Here is a 16,991-nt window from a genome sequence, read left to right as displayed (position 1 = left end):
GCAATGCCTTTGGAAAGGACTGATATTTCTGTGGGACTAAGGCTTTAGGAAAGGTTCATAACTGAGTTTTGGGCCAGTGTAGATTCTGGATCCTGTATGGTGGTGGGAGTGAATTTGTGAGGGTAGGGTAGGGTAAATGTAATAGATATGCAAGGCAGGGCTTGTCAGCTATGAGGGATGTGGGTTAGGTTTGGAGGTTATTGTAGAGATGGTGGACAATGGTAGTCCAAGGTGGGAATAGGAAGTGAATGGGGTGGAGGGCTTGTGCATGCTACTCTAGTTCTTGCAAGGTAAGAGTTTCAACGTGTGATATGGCATTCAAGAGTTTGGGATTGCATAGCAGAAGAATTTTACATATGGAGAGGAGATATTGGAAAGAGGTTCGCCCTGATTGATGGTTTTGAAGGAATATGTTGGTGAGGGTTAAGGACTGGCAGAATCTCAATAGACTGAGGTCATTGTGGAAGGAGGGGTTGGAGCTGGAGATGGGTAATTTGATGGCAAGGCCATTTGGGAGGATTCCATGAGCCAAGCAACAACAGTGGGAACAGTATGTGGGACTGGGTTCTGACTAGGAATGAGAAAATTGTTCTATATTGATGTGGATAAAAAGAGCAAGGATTCATGGTGGAGGGAAAAAACGCCTAAAACTACATAAATAACATGGAAATGTGTCTGAAAAAAATTCGCAAAAATATACCAAAACCTGGGGAAAACCACGAAAAGGATGAAACAGATGAAATATGGGGAAACAAGATGAAATCTGAGGTATTAGCTCGATATTGAAAGCCAAAAACCAACTGAAATTGACATGAAAACACTATGAGATTGAAGAAAAAATAAGTAAAAGATTGTAATGTGGGTTGCAGGTCTTTGGGTGAATAAGTCTGAAGAAGGGAAATGACAGATGTGACTAGATTAGGTGAAGTTAGTTTGTGCGAACAGGATAGAGAGGAGGAGTAGTAGTAGTAGTAGTAGTAGTAGTAGTAGTAGTAGTAGTGTGTAGGGGTGGGGATGTGGGGGGGGGGGGGTCTTGGTAGGATGAGATACAAGTTCTTGTGGCACAGGAAGCTACTGAAAACAACACACAAAAATACACAATAGGAATGCAGGAAGAATGATCAGTTTGAAGGTCCAGGAGTAATGGTATCAGTGGGAGTAATGTAGGGCAGGAGATGATGCATGAACGATCAGCGTGGTCCTGCAGCTGTCGGTTGATACAGTGTTGCTATTAAGTAGGGTGTGCAGTGTGATCTGGAAGATGACAAATGCAACACAAGAAAGAACAAAAAGAAGGATGGACACTGAGTACAGAAATGCATTAGAAAATAGTAACAAAGGAAAACAGCCCTGGGTTACAGGTTGGAAGGAAAGCTCTTGTCCTTTACCTACCCCTGCCTTTGCTGCTTCCATTCCAACATTAAAACACCCTCTATTCCACCAATGCGCCTACAGTGTTTTTACTTCTCTCCTTTTCTGCTAACCTCCTGTCTGCACCTAGCTGCCCTGCATTCTCCCCCACCTTGTCCCTATATGCCCCAACAAGCAGTGTCCCCACTCCTACCCTGCTAACCCTCCCCCTTCCTGCCCCAGCCTCCTCCTTACCTTCAACACACAGTTTGCTTTTCCCATCATGTTCTGCTACTCACAGTCTGGTCCTGGCAGCTAGAGACTATGGTCTTGCTTGTGTGTGTGTGTGTGTATGATGTCTTTTCGTTGTGCCTATTTGCAACTCGGCAGCTCCGCTGCATGATGAGTGGTAACTATCCTTTTCTTAACACAGTGGATACTCCAGACAGAGAGAGAACAGCTCTCTTGCAGTGACTATTGGGTAACTCCATAATAACTGTCTTTCAATCCCTTTTTTGTAGTTCTGCTATGAAAAGATGACTAAAAGCTGACTTTGTTTCAGAGGTGACCTTGCAATTGCACTTCTGGTCCATTACAAGGATGACCCAAACAAGATTTCCAGAATAATGGACAAGCTTTTAGATAGGGAAGTTCATCAGTTGGTAAAAACTACTATCCATGCATCTTATTATTCAAACAATCCACCTACAAGGAGTCATTTGAGCAAGGTAAGATTGTATAATCTTTTGGAACATAACAATGATTTAGTTTATAACATATCTATGCTGTTATATTATGGTGATTTCTGGTTCTCTTTTTCTCCATGAATTTATTAATTAAGTGACTGCAAGTGCTGATCATTCAGGGAAGCAGATGATGACTGAGTTGACTGAAAACTATGATTAAGAGATTACAAACAGTATGTTTTATTACAGATATTCAGGAATTATGAACACTTTTAATTACACACAGCTAAGCCACATCCCACATGCCATCATATGTTACCTACAGGGTTTGCACTGAAACGTATGTGGTAACCAACCAGGATGCAAATAACGGCCTAACAGTGCTGACTAGTGCACTGCTTTGGCTCAGCTTGCAGACTGCAACTACAACACTTGTGCTCGTGTCAAGCGACAACAATTACCACCCCCTGAAAAGCACTGTCTGCGATCAAAGAAAATTTCATACCTATCATCTCAGCGAAACCAGAGGTATCAGTAATACGCTGTCTGTGGCGTATCAGATTGATAACTTTGCCATTTGAGTTAATAACCGCTGATAAATATGTTCTTATGTAGTGGTACGGAACCCTCGTACATCCCCAGATCTCAAAATAAATAAGAAAATAGCTTGGAAATTTATGATGACATAAACTTTCAATGTGAAACTGATCACTCAACAAGAGCTGCATTAAGATGGGAAAAACACAACATAACAAAAATATGTACAAATGCCTAAAATATTTGTAGTTAGATTGGTTGTAACCACAAAAATGTATTCAAAGTTGTAGTGACCGGACATTAGCAACGAATTCCTTATAGTAAGATCACGAAAATGTTGGTAAAGAAAGATAAAAAGAAAGTTAGTCACCATATATGTCTGTGACAAACAGCAGTAAGTGTTACTCAGTTAACAGGCATATCTACAGTGCACTTATTTTTTAATTATGAAAGCATATTTCAAGTAGTAAGAAAAGTAATTAGCAACTGTAGCAAATTTACGTCAATTATCTGTTAACTAATTGTAACTAAAATGTTTTCTCACAGAAGAATCTGTCAGCATGTCACACTATCTTTTGTCCATTATTCATTAAAGAATCTTCAAGAAAATTAACTAGCTTTGTCTGAAGCCTCCTTTGTATCGCAAGTTCTGTGTCCATTCTTCCTGCCAGTGTTGGAATTTCCTCTTTTGAATAAATTGTCCATATTCCGTATTGGGAAGCTTTACGTCTTTTGGTGTCCCACTGCTTGTAGCCTGCTTTACCAGCTGATATGCTTTTCTATTGCCTGGGATTCCACAATGGGCTTTCACCCACCTAAAGGCAATTTGCTTCTGCCTTCTGTGACATTCATAATACCAATAAAAAGAAACTAGGAGTAGGGACTCGCTGGGGGTTTTTGCGATTTTTATATTTGATATTGCTTGAAGTAGTACACTTTCGAGTCTGATAGTATTACAGAGTATGTGCATTTCTCAATCAGACACCACTGTAATACCATTAACACTGCAGTTGTTTCAGCCAGATAGGTAGAAGTAGTTGCTGGTAATCTATATATTTTTGGGCCATCTGCAGTTATTGCTGTATTTGATCCATCTGTGTCTATGTGGATTAAATAAGCTTTCTGCCATGTTATTCTGAAGAACTGAATAAGGGCTTTAATTTGTATTACTTTATCATCTACATGTGCTAAACAATTACAAACACTGGAAAATCCTGGGTGGAATGTAACAAAATTATGAAAGCCCAGGCACCCATGGTTATTACATCTACAGTAACAAGCAGTCCCTCTTGAAATGCACCAAGGGTCTCACTGAAGCCTTCACAGACCATAATTATCCTCTCAATCTTGTACAAAAACAAATCTCCCCTGCCTTATCTTGCTGGTCTCCTACCACCTCCCAAAGTCTTTCTGTCTGGCCACTGAGAAGCATTTCCCTCGTAACTCAGTACACCAGGATTGGAGTAACTGAATTACATTCTCTGCTAACATGGGGCCCCAGCCTTTGCAGCACTTTTTCCCTTCCGTGCTGCATGTCTATCCTCCTGCTATTCCTTTCCCCCTCTATTGGGGAACATGTCTGGGGTATTATTGGGAATGTTCTGCAGTTTGTTGCTGACCTGCGAACAGTCTCAACTTTCTTTTTGGCTCCTTTTTCCTTTCTTTGTTTCCCTTCTCTCGTTCCTCCACTTCAGCGTTTCAGGATCCTTTTTTCTTCCTCCCTGTGCGCTGCTGAAGGCTGGCCCATGCGTCTGACGTGTAGAAGGTGACTGGATAACGCGTAATTCCTAGCCCTGATTTGACAGGTAGGGTTCGCACCTACCCCCTGGTACAGGCCAGGCCCAGGGAGGGATGATTGCCTGAGCTGTAGCCCTCCCAGATTGCCCATTGGTCTCTCTGTCAGGTGTTCGGGAGGTGTGACCTGAGTTGTGAACAATCACCCAAGGCTGATGTGACTCCTTGTGTAGGGGGCCCCCAGTTGGGAGCAGCTCACCATCGAAGATGCTGGCAATCATGGGGGATTTCCTCATAATGAGTCACTCATCCTCTCCATATCGACAAAACACACACGTAATGAGGCTACTGATTTGAAGACTCTTCCCACTGCACCATGATTCCTTATGGTATCATGTATTGCAGACAGTCAGTTGTTCACCATGGTCAATCCGTTTATTATTCAGAAAGGTGTTGATACAATTGCTGCCCCTGTGAAATCCTGCTCTCATTTACGAAATGGCACCTTGTTTTTGGAGACTGCTTCTGATGCTCAAGCACAACTACTACTTGCTGCCTCACTTCTCCATGGCTATCCTGTTCGTGTCAAGGCACATAGAACTTTGAATTCTTCCCGTGGTGTAATTTACTGTGGTGCTTGACGGTGTAACCGAGGCTGAAACAATCTTACCTCACTGATCAGGGTGTCATTGTCATTGCCGTTCATCGTGTAATGAAAAAGGTTGATTCCTCCTTGGTACCCACCCGCACTTTTTTCCTCACCTTTGATGATACGGTAGTGTTGCCATCCAAGATTAAGGCAAGCTACGAAATCATCACTGTCCGGCCATACATTCCAAATCCGATGCATTGTTACCAGTGTCATCGGTTCAATCGCACTAGAACGTCTTGTCGACACCAGCCAAATGTGTAACCTGTGGCAGGGATGCACACCAGGGCATATGTCCACCTCCTCCTCCTCATAGTATCAACTGCAAGTGCCTTACCCAGTAGCTTGCAAGTTACTGGCTACTTGCAAACCCTGTGTTCTCCCGTCTGGCGCTTAAAGTTCAGTTCTTGTTACCCCTTGCTCCGTGAAGGACATGGCTACACAGACATACGTCCTCAAATTAGGCTCTGAGGTTGTGAAGTCACCCAGTGTCAAGGTAGCATTGCCATCCCCCCCGTCTCGCTGTGCAACAAACTGTCAAACTCTTGCCCCACAGGGGTGGAGCTACCCACTACACAACTGGCAGGCAGGAAAGCCCAGAAGGAGTACTCCCCAGGAGACTTTGTCCCTCTTGCCAAACACCACCCAAGTCTTCTTCTACCCGGAAGGGCTCGAAGAAGTCTGCTAAAGACAAACTGTCTTCCCCTTCACCAACTCGAAGATCCTGCTCAATGGTGTTGCCATGTGGTTGCTGAGCTCAGCCGGCCTCTGCCTCACCGGTGCGCACCACCAACCATTTTCTGACGTTGTACTCCACTGACTGCCCGGACAAACATGCCGATGCTTGTGTGGACCCCATGGAGTAGGATCCTACTGCTTCTGTGCACTGTAGTAGCGACTCTCCGCCAGCTGTCCCTTGGTGGACACTGAGTTGACACCCCTACATCTCTTCCTCCTCATGACTGTCCTCCAATGGAATGTTCGTGGCCTTCGGTCCCAAAAAGAGGATTTGAGGCTGCTTCTTGCATCACGGCATCCCCTTGTACTTTGCCTTCAGGAAACAAAATTGTGGCCTCAAGACCGCGTTGAGCTTCCTCATTACTTACAGATTCATTTTGACCTTCCACCTGAGGTCGGCATCCCATCTTATGGGGGTGTCATGCTGCTTATACGGGATGACCTTCAGTGTCAACCCGTCTCCCTGACTACCCGTCTTCAAGCTGTTACCATTTGCCTCTTCCTTCCCCACCTATCTTTCTCCTCTGTACCATTTATGTACCTCCCTCCTTCGATGTCGGCAGGGTTGACTTCCTTCAGCTTATTGGGCAGCTACCTCCACTGTTTTTGCTACTCGGTGGCTTTAATGCTCATTTTCCCCTTTGGGGTTCTCACAAGGACCTGCCAGAGAGGCGCTCTCTTTGCTGACATTCTTAACCAACTCAACCTGTTCTGCCTTAACACTGGTGCACCCTCCTTCCTTTCTGACTCCTCGCACACCTATTCCCATTTGGACCTATCCTTTTGCACTACCCAGCTTGCCCATCATCGTGAGTGGTCCGTTCTTTCTGACGCCTACTCGAGTGACCATTTCCCATGTGCTCTCCATGTGCTGCCTCCTACCCCATCCACATGCGTGCCCAAATGGCAGCTTACTCAGGCTGACTGGCAGCTTTACTCCTCCCTGGTGACCTTTGCAGAGCAAGATTTCCTCAGTTGTGATGACCAGATGGACTATCTGACAAACGTTGTCCTTACTGCTGCAGAAAGTTCCATTCCTCGCACTTCCTCTGTACTATGTCAGAATCGTGAGTGCTACAATGCTGCCTTCACTATGAGGGAGCTAGATCATGTTCTCCATTCATCCCGGTCCTCTGCCCCAGGGCCAGACGCTATCCACATTCAGATGTTGCAGCACCTCTTTCATGCAGGCAAGCACTTTCTGCTTAACACATACAACCGCATTTGGGCTGAGGGCACATTTCCTGGACACTTGCGTGAAGCCACAGTCATACCCATACCTAAGCCCTGTAAGGACAAAAACCTTCCTTCTAGCTACCGCCCCATCTCTCTTACCAGCTGCATTTGCAAGGTGATGGAATGGAATGCGTGATTCTTTCCCGACTGGTGTAGTGGCTAGAATCTTGCCATTTTCGAGCACGACGTTCTGCAGTTGACCATCTCGTTACTTTGTCCACCCATGTCATCAATGGTTTTCTGTGGTAATCCCAGACTGTGGCCGTCTTTTTCAATTTGGAGAAGGCCTACGACACCTGTTGGAGAACTGGTATCCTCCGTACTCTGTACACGTGGGGCTTCCGTGGCTGCTTGCTGCGTTTTCTTCCAACATTTTTACAAGACCGGGCTTTCAGAGTGCATATGGGTTCTGCTTTGTCAGACACCTTTATTCAGGAAAATGGTGTGCCTCAGGGTTCTGTCCTGAGCGTCATCCTCTTTGCTATCGCCATTAACACTATCATGGCCTGTCTCCCACCGGGCGTCTCCGGCTTCCTTTTTGTCAATGATTTTGCCATTTATTACAGTTCTCCATGGACCTGTCTCACTGAGAGGCGTCTTCAGTGCTGTCTGGATCGTCTTCACTCCTGGAGCATTGTCAATGGCTTTCGCTTTTCCACTGATAAAACTGTCTCTATCTATTTCTGCCGGTGCATATGGTTTCTTGCACCACCTCTACATCTTGGACCTGTTGCCCTTCCGTTCGTTGACATTACGAAATTCCTGGGGCTCAAGGTTGATAGTAAACTCTCGTAGTCCTCCCATGTCTCTTACCTGGCAGCCTACTGTACACAGTCCCTCAATGTCCTACGTGTCCTCAACGGTACTTCTTGGCGTGCTGATCGAACCACCCTCCTTTGTTTGTACTAGTCCCTTGTCTGTTCGAAACTCGACTATGTGTGTTTTGTTTATGCATCTGCAAATCCGACCCTTCTCAACACTATCCATCATCGTGGCATCCATTTGGCGATGGATGCCTTTTACACCAGCTCGGTTGAGAGTCTGTATGCTGAAGCTGCTGGACTACCACTGTCCTACCACCGTGACTTTCTCCTCGGCAGGTATGCATGCCCATTTGTCCGCCATGTGTGGCCACCCTTTCTATGCCTCCTTCTTTGATGATTCCTTCAATCATCAGTATGGGGCTCGTCCCTCTTCTGTGTTACCTCCTGGAGTACGCTTTCGCCACTTGCTACAGCGGCTTAACTTCACGCTGCCTGCAACTTTCCACTTGGGTTCACCATCTTTGCTTTGTGAAGTGGCCCACGTTAACCTTGGCCTTCATTTGCTTTCTAAGGACACTACTCCAGCCTTGGTATATCGCCTTCAGTTTCATGACCTTTGCATGGAATTTAGCGATAGTACCTTCGTATACACTGATGGCTCTTGGACTGACCATGGGGTTGGGTGTGCATTCGTCAGTGGCAGCCGTGTCTTTCGATATCAGCTTCCAGCCCACTCCTCGGTATTTACAGCCTAGCTTTTTGCCTTGTATCAAGCCGCGGAGTGCATCTGGCCACACGGCCTTCCCAATTGTGTCCTCTGCTCAGACTCACTCAACGCCCTCCAAAGTCTCTGTGCAATTAACACTGCTTATCCCTTAGTGCAGCGGGTACAGGAAAACTGTCATTTGCTCACACTTGGTGGAGCCAATCTCATGTTTCTCTGGGTCCCTGGTCATGTCGATCTGCCAGGAAACGAGGCTGCTGATGCTGCTGCCAAGGCTGCAGTCCTCTTACCTCAGCCCACGAGTATCTCTATTCCCTCTGATGATCCCTGCGTTGCCGTCTGTCAGGAGGTGGTGTCCCTTTGGCATCACCAATGGTCCTCCCTTCACGGGAATAAGCTTTAGCATATTAAGCCTTTCCCGGCACCTTGAATGACCTCCTCTCGGCGGGAGGGCCGAGAGAAGATTATTTTAACTTGGCTGCGTATTCGGCACTGCCTTTCTAGACATCATCATTTGCTCAGTGGCACTGCCCTACCACTTTGTATGCATTGCACCCAGATTTTAACTGTCCGCTACTACCTGCTGGAATGCCCATTTTTTACTAATTTACATTCCATCTTGGGTTTGCCATCTGATTTATCAGCTGTTTTAGCAAATGATGTGCGGGTTGTCGCCCGCGTTTTACTTTTTATCCAACAAAGCAATATGGTGAAGGCCATTTAATTTTTAGTTTTGGATCTCCAATTTTATTTTATTTTATTTTATTTTATTTTTAGTCCTTTTTCCACGTGCCTTGTTTAGATGTCTCCTATTCTTTCCATTGGTACTAACATATAGTCGTTACCCTTGTCTCTGTGTTTGCATTCTATAGTTTTGACTTGGGTGCGTATGACCTCAGATGTTTTTTGCACCCTAAAACAAAACAAACAAACAAAGAAACCAACAACATTCTCTGCCAACATTTCGACTATCTCTTGTTGTGCCCTGAAATGAGAAATGTCCTGCACACTATCCTTCCCACCCTTACCACAGTGGTATTCTGCCGTCCAATGAACCTACACAAAACAGGATGTTCATAAAGTCAGGGAACACTTTCAATTATTTATTGCACAAGAACTAACATTGTACAGGTATCATACATATGTCATTTTGAAGAGAAACCCTGAAAGTCGTCTTCTTCTTCTTCTTCTTCTTCTTCTTCTTCTCTCTCTCTCTCTCTCTCTCTCTCTCTCTCTCTCTCTCTCTCTCTCTCTCTCTTTCTTTTTTATGTGAACCATGAGTGACCTGGCAGACGTCAATATGGTAATTGAATTCTTGCCATACGTGTCCCAGCATGGCATTGTTTACTGTGGCAGTTGCTTCCCGTATTCTTTCCTGGAGCTCTGTTACATCATGTGGTAGAGGCGGTACATATACCAGATCTTCCATGTGTCCCCACAGAAAAAACACACACGGAGTGAGATCTGGTGATCGGGGAGGCCATTTCATGAAACAGATGTCCCCTTCTGTAGCACGGCATATCCATCAATGTGGCAGTTCCGTGTTCAGGCACCTATGAATTTCACGATGGAAATGGGGTGGGCCCCCATCCTGCTGAAAGATGAACAGAGAGTCCTATTGCATTTGAGCCATCAGCCATTGCTGCAACACATACAAGTAGGAATATCCAGTGACAGTGCTCTCAGCGAAGAAGAATGGCCCGTACAGTTTTCGACATGACAAGGTACAGTTTTCAACCTGACACGGCACAAAAAACATTTACTTTTGGGGAATTTACCAGTGGTAAATGGCCTTCCTTGTTGGTGGCTTCTTACCATACTTGGTTCTAAACATCCATTGAACAGCTGTAGCACACTTGTTTTTGTCGAACTTCAACACACAGAAAGCTCACTCCGCTCCTGAACTCGCCATGTTTGCGTGTTGTGCTGACTATCGACAAATTGCCAAACTACTTTAAGGGTTTATCTTCAAAATGACATATGTATGATACCTGTACAATGTTTGGTTCTTGTGCAATAAATAATTGAAAGTGTTCCCAGACTTTATGTACACCCTGTATACTCGTCCGTCCCTTTGCAACCCCTGCTCCCAACCCCTTACCTCATGGCTCATATCCCTGTAATTGACCTAGATGGAAGACTTGTCCCGTACATCCTCCCACTAACATCTACTCCAGTCCAGTCACAAACATCACCTATTCCATCAAAGGCAGGGCTGTTTGTGATACAAGTTATGTGATGTACAAGCTAAGCTACAACCACTGTGCTACATTCTGTGTGGGCATGACAACCAACAAGCTGCCTGTCCACATGGATGGCTACCGAAAAACTGTGACCAAGAAACGAATGGACCACCCTGTTGCTGAGCACGCCACCTAACGTGACATCCTTCATTTCAGTGATTGTTTCACAGCCTGTGCCATATGGATCCTTCTCACCAACACCAGCTCCCAGCACACTCCCCAGCAGCACTTCACTGTCCCCCACCATTACCCTGCTATCCCTCCTCTTCCTCATCCCAGCCTCCTCCTTACCCCCACCCAGTTGCCTCTCCCATCATGCTCTGCTGCTGCTCCTCACAGTGTGGCTTCAGCTGCCAGAGACTGTAGTCCTGTGTGTGTGTGTGTGTGTGTGTGTGTGTGTGTGTGTGAGAGAGAGAGAGAGAGAGAGAGAGAGAGAGAGATATCTATTTTTGACAAAGGACTTGTTGACTGAAAGCTTATTTTGTGACAGTCTTTTTGTTGTGCCTATCTGCGACTCAGCATCTCCACTATATGGTGAGTAACAACAATCCTTCCATAATATTGCTAAATAATTTCTTGGTATATAACCATTCGTGGTGAATATGACTACAGAAGATTTCTCAGGTGCCATCATCAGGGCATTCCCACAAAACCACTGACTCAGGTTCTTTATCAATGACGTAAGATTGTTTGTCACGTCTTGTTATACTACATGGGAAGTAAATAAACATATGTCATCTGCAAAGTGTATGATTCTAACTGTTTGAGTTATTGCCCTTTTCACATCATAGATATCAATTGTATATAGTTGTGGACTGAGTACCAGTCCTTTTTGTTTGCTGTCGTCCAACAAGAGTGGCCCCCTGAATCCAGCATCCTTTCTAACATATATGGTTTGTTCACTGATTAATATCAACATACTTTCTACAAACTGAGGTGGAGCTCTTAAAAGTATGACTGATGTAATAATATTTTTCTCTGGCTATTATTATATACTTTTGCAATGTCTCAAAATAGTTCTGTATATTTGCTCTTTCGAAAGTCAGCTAGCACGGAGGAAACTAATACTGAAATGTTGTCCATGGAGCTTCTACCTGTATGGAACCCGAATTGCGATTCAGCTAGTAGGGATGAAGATTCTAACTGCCATTCTAATAGACTTTTTATTAGTTTTTCCAATGCTTTAGCAAAACATGACGACAACAGAATCAGTCTGTAAGTAGTGGCTAATAATGAATCTTTGTCTTTTTTTATATGTAGGGCCTATGATTTGTCTCTTCCATTCTGAGTCCCATTGTTTATACATCCAAATTCCATTACAGATTTGAAGAAACAATTCTACAGTATTGTCAGGCATGTTTTGTATCATGTAATGTGTGATCTGATCCATTCCTGGTGCGATGTTAGTGCTCTCTTTGATGACTGATGTCAACTAGTCAATACTTAATTGCGTAGTTAACACGTGTTGAGTTGCAGGAGTTTCCCCTTTGTCTCCTGATTAGCTTATTGCGAACACTTGGTGGGGCAATAAGGTCCCAGAATTCTTCTATCCACTCATATGATTGTATATTATTGGCTGCAGGGGTGATATTTCTAAATCTGTTGACCTTCTGCCATATCTCAGAAGATTTAGTATTCATGGTCAAACTACTACAATATTTTATCCAACTACTCTTCGTAATGGATTTCAATATTTTCTTGGTTATAACTGCTGTTCGTTTATAGAGCAAAAAGCTGTTCACATTAGGCTGTTTAACATATTCATATAATGCTGCCCTTCTGTAGTATTGCTTCATTGCAGTCTTCATTCCAGAATGGATTACCCAGTCGCCATGATTTTGTTGATAAAGGTCATTTTGGGATGGATTCATTTGCTGTCAATATATGCTGTTCCGCAATTGCATATAGGCCCTGTGTGAAGGCTGAATTTTTTCCTATCGATTTTACTTCTAATAAAAGAAGAATCTGGTGATATTTATACCTATTTGTTTTGTTCATGTTCCTAGTCAATTTGTTGGCAATATGTGCTCAGTTACTTTTCTCGCACTGTATTTTCGTAGTTGTAGGGAAATGATCTGATCCCATGCTCTGCTGCAGAACCGACCATACTGTGATTTGGTTCATACAAGGAGAAGCTAATGTTATATCCACTGCATGGTCCTTGGTTTAATGTTGGAGATCCCGAATTGTATACGATCATGTTATGGTTGACAGTGCAAGACATAATGTAGTTCCCTTGCCTTATCATTCATGTGGCACCCAACACTGTGTGGTAGGCATTGAAGTTCCTTTATATTAGGAAGGGTTTTGGCGTATATTGCACCATTGTGTGCATTTGTTGTTCAAAATTGCTGCATGCCAGGGGACGATATACAAATACAATGGAGAATTGGCATTCGTTACTACGTGCATATGGTTGAGTTTTGTACTAATCAATAAGGCTAATCCACCTTCTCCATACTCTTGATCCAATCTTGTTACTCGGTATCCTCAACATTTGGTAGACATGTTTGGTTTAACCCAGGTGTCACTTATAACAGTGATAGAGTAGTCATTAGTATGAAGTATGTGCATGAACGACTCTATATTAGCGTATAAGAATCTAGCATTCCATTGGGGAACTTGAATATCTGTTATTCTGTCTAGAGCGTAACTATAACCGATTTCTGTCCTGATCCATATTTATTTTTTGATACCATTGAAGCAATCGTATTGAATATATTAGCTCGATCCAAACTATCTGTGTTTAATGAGGTAAACTGTGTTAGTAGATATGTCATATTAGCCACCAATTGTTCAATATCAGCCATATTCTTATCCTCCACTCTTAGTGTAATTGCCTGTTGTGGTTCAGGAGCTCATGGTCATGGTGCATATGGATTCTCTTTAACAGGAGATAGTGGCAAATTTATATTTGCAAAAAGAAGACGTGGAGTTGGAGTAGTCTTTATTTGTTTTGGCTTGCTGTTATGAACAGTTGTCACGAATCTGTGCTGAATACTTTTTACAGGGGAACTCTTTCTCCAAATCTGATTTACTCCTACCAAGGTTCCATGTCACAGCAGCTAAGATCTTTGGTTTACATATTCTTCAGATTCCTTAAAGTATATGTTCTATGTAGCTGACACTTACGTAATCTGTTGTTGTTTGAGATATATTAGGCAAGACTTATCTCTCCTTTACAATGGACGCAGCATGTTATTTCACTTGTGCATTGAGGTGGCTTGTGGTTCCCTCCACACTGATTGCAATAACTCAGTGACTGACATTGATTACTAAGATGGCCATAACGAAGGCATTTAAAACATTGCCTCACTAGGGGTAAGTACGGTCTAACATTACACTTCAGGCCATGTATCATAACGTATTCCGGTAAGAACTATGATGCGAATGTGACCACACACGTTTGCCAGGGTATGCAGTTCGTTGTTTCTAAATCATTTATTCTCTTGATCATTCTGTATACATAGGTAACCGTAATTATAGATCGAATTGCCTCTTTCAACTCTGACTCTGTTGATTGAGGATCTACATTTCCAGTAACTCCTTGCCAGTGTGTTCTGTGGTTGGTATGAATGCTACCATCTGTTTCTGATGTAGCTGGTTGTTCTCTACAAACTTGTTGATACATCGGTCCTAATTCTGTTTTTTTTCCCCACATCTGTGACATTTGTGGTTTTCTGCATGTACTCAGGATCTGAGGTAAATAGTATCTTCCCCAAGGCCATGAGGTGGTATTTACCTACATTACCATTAAGTCCCTCAACAAATACACAAAATGCTCCTACTGCAGCACTTTGCTACCTGTTGCCTTTGTTTTGATCAAATATTAGCTTTACATTTGTTTGTAAAAGATTTTCCCTTGGTTTATTACTCTTTTCTTGCATAAGTTTTGTGCTAAGTCAGTTACAACCCTATGTTATCTCCAAAGCCCCTTGTGAGGAAGGGACTAAGATCCTTTATTTAAATCGAAATAGTCACACATACTTGAGTTGAGTGCTGTCGGATTCTTTAGCTCCCCTGTTATTTGGTGCGGGTGTTGTTGAATGGTGACTACTCGTCTCTTCTCTTTTAATTCTTCCTTCTGCTCCAATGTGTCTTTTGCTGCACAACTCATTGTTTTCTCGATATCCGTACTCGTGTTCAGGAGAGCTCCTGCTCCCTGCAATTATCAACTGTATAACTCCACATTGGGGGGGGGGGGGGGGGGGGTCATAGGGAGACCACCTCCCTCCCCAAATGGGCCACTGCCCAACACAGTCGACTTGCATGTGTCATAATAACTTTTCCTCTTTTTTGCAAGAAAGAAAGGGGGTGGGAGAGGGGGGTGAAGATAAACTATTGCAGTCCTGTATGTGAAATGTTAATTCCCTTTCATTCTGATTTATTTTGGAATGCTGTATAATATACATTACTGAATTACAGTTGGTAGGGTATGCAGGGCATAATGGTGAAAGGAGGAGGTCGCAAGAGTTTAGGAGTGACATCTGCCTACAAATGATTGTATTTTGTTGCTAGATGACCTATCTGTGGAATCAAATCCACCATTGAATTAGGACCTGAATAGTCATTCACAGAGAATAATATTCTTAAAAACACGAAAGCTTATTGTAGGACGTTACTAAAAAATAAGAAATTGGGTGAAAAAACATTATTTGCAAAATTTAAAGAATTGCATAAGTTTAACCTTAAAATACCAGAATTATTTTTAAAAGCTATGTTTTCAAATTGTTTACAAAACAACCTTATCCCCTTCAAAATACTCTCCATTACAACTAATACACATCCCCCACTGGTGCTTCCAATGTTCAGAACATTTTTTTGTAGTTATCTTTGGAAACGGCTGACACCGCCTCCCTTGTTTTTTCCCTGACTTCTTCAATGTTGTCAAATCAGCATCCTTTCGTGCCCTTTTTCACATGTGGGAATAAGAAAATGTCACATGGAGCCAGGTCAGGCAAGTAAGATGCGTGGGGTATTGGAACCGTGTCATTTTTAGCCAAAACTGTCTAACAGAGATGGCTGTGTGTGCATGTGTGTTGTTGTCCTGTCTGCCACAAATTGTGTCTTTTTTTAACAGACACTATTGCCCAATCGTCTTAAAACTTCCAAATAAAAGTTTTGATTGATTGTCTGGCCTGGGCTAACAAAGTCTGAATGAACTACGCCTTTGGCATTGTTTAGATGTTTGCTTTGACTTGACAACATTTTTGACAGAAAATATGGATCAATCTCAAGCTGTTGTTTCAAAGCACGACACATTTCAACTTGACATTCCTTTTGATTGTTGGTCAGAACCCAAGGAACAAACTTAGCAGAAACCATTTTCATTCCCGAATCTTCTGTTAAAATTCACTGAACCGAGCTCCAAGATAACAGACTAATATCTGACTTTTGATCAGTTGTTTGTAGACAGTATGTGAGCACAGGCTCTCGAATTTTTTCAATATTTTCGTTGATTCGGGCAGTCGATGGACTTCCAGAAAGAGGTTTGTTGTCAACTGACATGTTGTTATTTTGGAACTGAACAAACCACTCGTACACTCGAGTTTTTCCCATAGTGTCATCTCGGTAAGCTGTTTTCAACATTAAAACAGTTTCAGCAGCATTTTTACCGAGTAGAAATCAAAATTTTACAGCTGTACCTTGTTTACTTAGACTTTCCATTATAAAAGACAAAACAAGAGCAAAATATCGCTAGCAAAAACAATCATTGCAGGCGAATGGAAAAAGCCAGATTGACAACACAGGTGACATTGAACTGGCAACGAGTTGTGCTATACACACCTAGCAACATAAATGTGTACTACACAATCTCGACTCACAGAAATGCTACTCTGCTTCTTTTACAGTAACCCCTCATTTGACAAAGTGTAAAAGACATCTGTTTCAAACGTTGCAGGTCATCTTTCAGGGAAAAATTAGTCATACAACTTATCATTGGTTGTGTCCACAGGTTTCGGGTCGAAGAAAAGAAGAACAGAGCTCAGCAGAACCTCCTCTAGGGGCAGTAGTCAACTCTGTTGGGACTTCATCAGATGGCTTGCTTCCAGATGTTGCCCCTGGCTGTAAGTGCTTTACACTAACTGAGGAATTATGATTTGATGTTGTTTTTAAATTTATGCAGACATAATTTTGAGTGGGCATACTTCTGAAAATACGGTAGATTGTACCTCTGTTAGTTGCTGAGTGAATAGTGGTTTAGTTGCTGAGTGTATAGTGGTAGTGGAAATACGCTTGTTGGAAATTATTTGAAGAGATAGGAAAAAAAGCAGATGGATCAAGAAACAGACTGGAGTGAAAGATTATGTTATAACGTAATGAAAATGA

The 16,991-nt window shown here is 43.0% G+C and overlaps 1 protein-coding gene across 2 annotated transcripts in view; it reads left to right on the top strand.

The window, feature by feature from the left end:
• Nucleotides 1-16,991, top strand: part of LOC126092532 (zinc finger SWIM domain-containing protein 8 homolog) — a 503,186-nt gene that overhangs the window by 410,240 nt on the left and 75,955 nt on the right. For both annotated transcript variants that reach the window (XM_049908174.1, XM_049908164.1), the window contains exons 14-15: nt 1,913-2,078; nt 16,618-16,729. In XM_049908174.1, coding sequence (XP_049764131.1) covers nt 1,913-2,078; nt 16,618-16,729 — 278 coding nt within the window. The remainder of the gene's footprint in view (nt 1-1,912; nt 2,079-16,617; nt 16,730-16,991) is intronic.

Source organism: Schistocerca cancellata, chromosome 1 (assembly GCF_023864275.1).
Source record: "Schistocerca cancellata isolate TAMUIC-IGC-003103 chromosome 1, iqSchCanc2.1, whole genome shotgun sequence".
Lineage (NCBI taxonomy): Eukaryota > Metazoa > Arthropoda > Insecta > Orthoptera > Acrididae > Schistocerca > Schistocerca cancellata.
The sequence above is the reverse complement of the archived record's forward strand: the minus strand, read 5'-3'. Positions and strand labels throughout refer to the sequence as shown.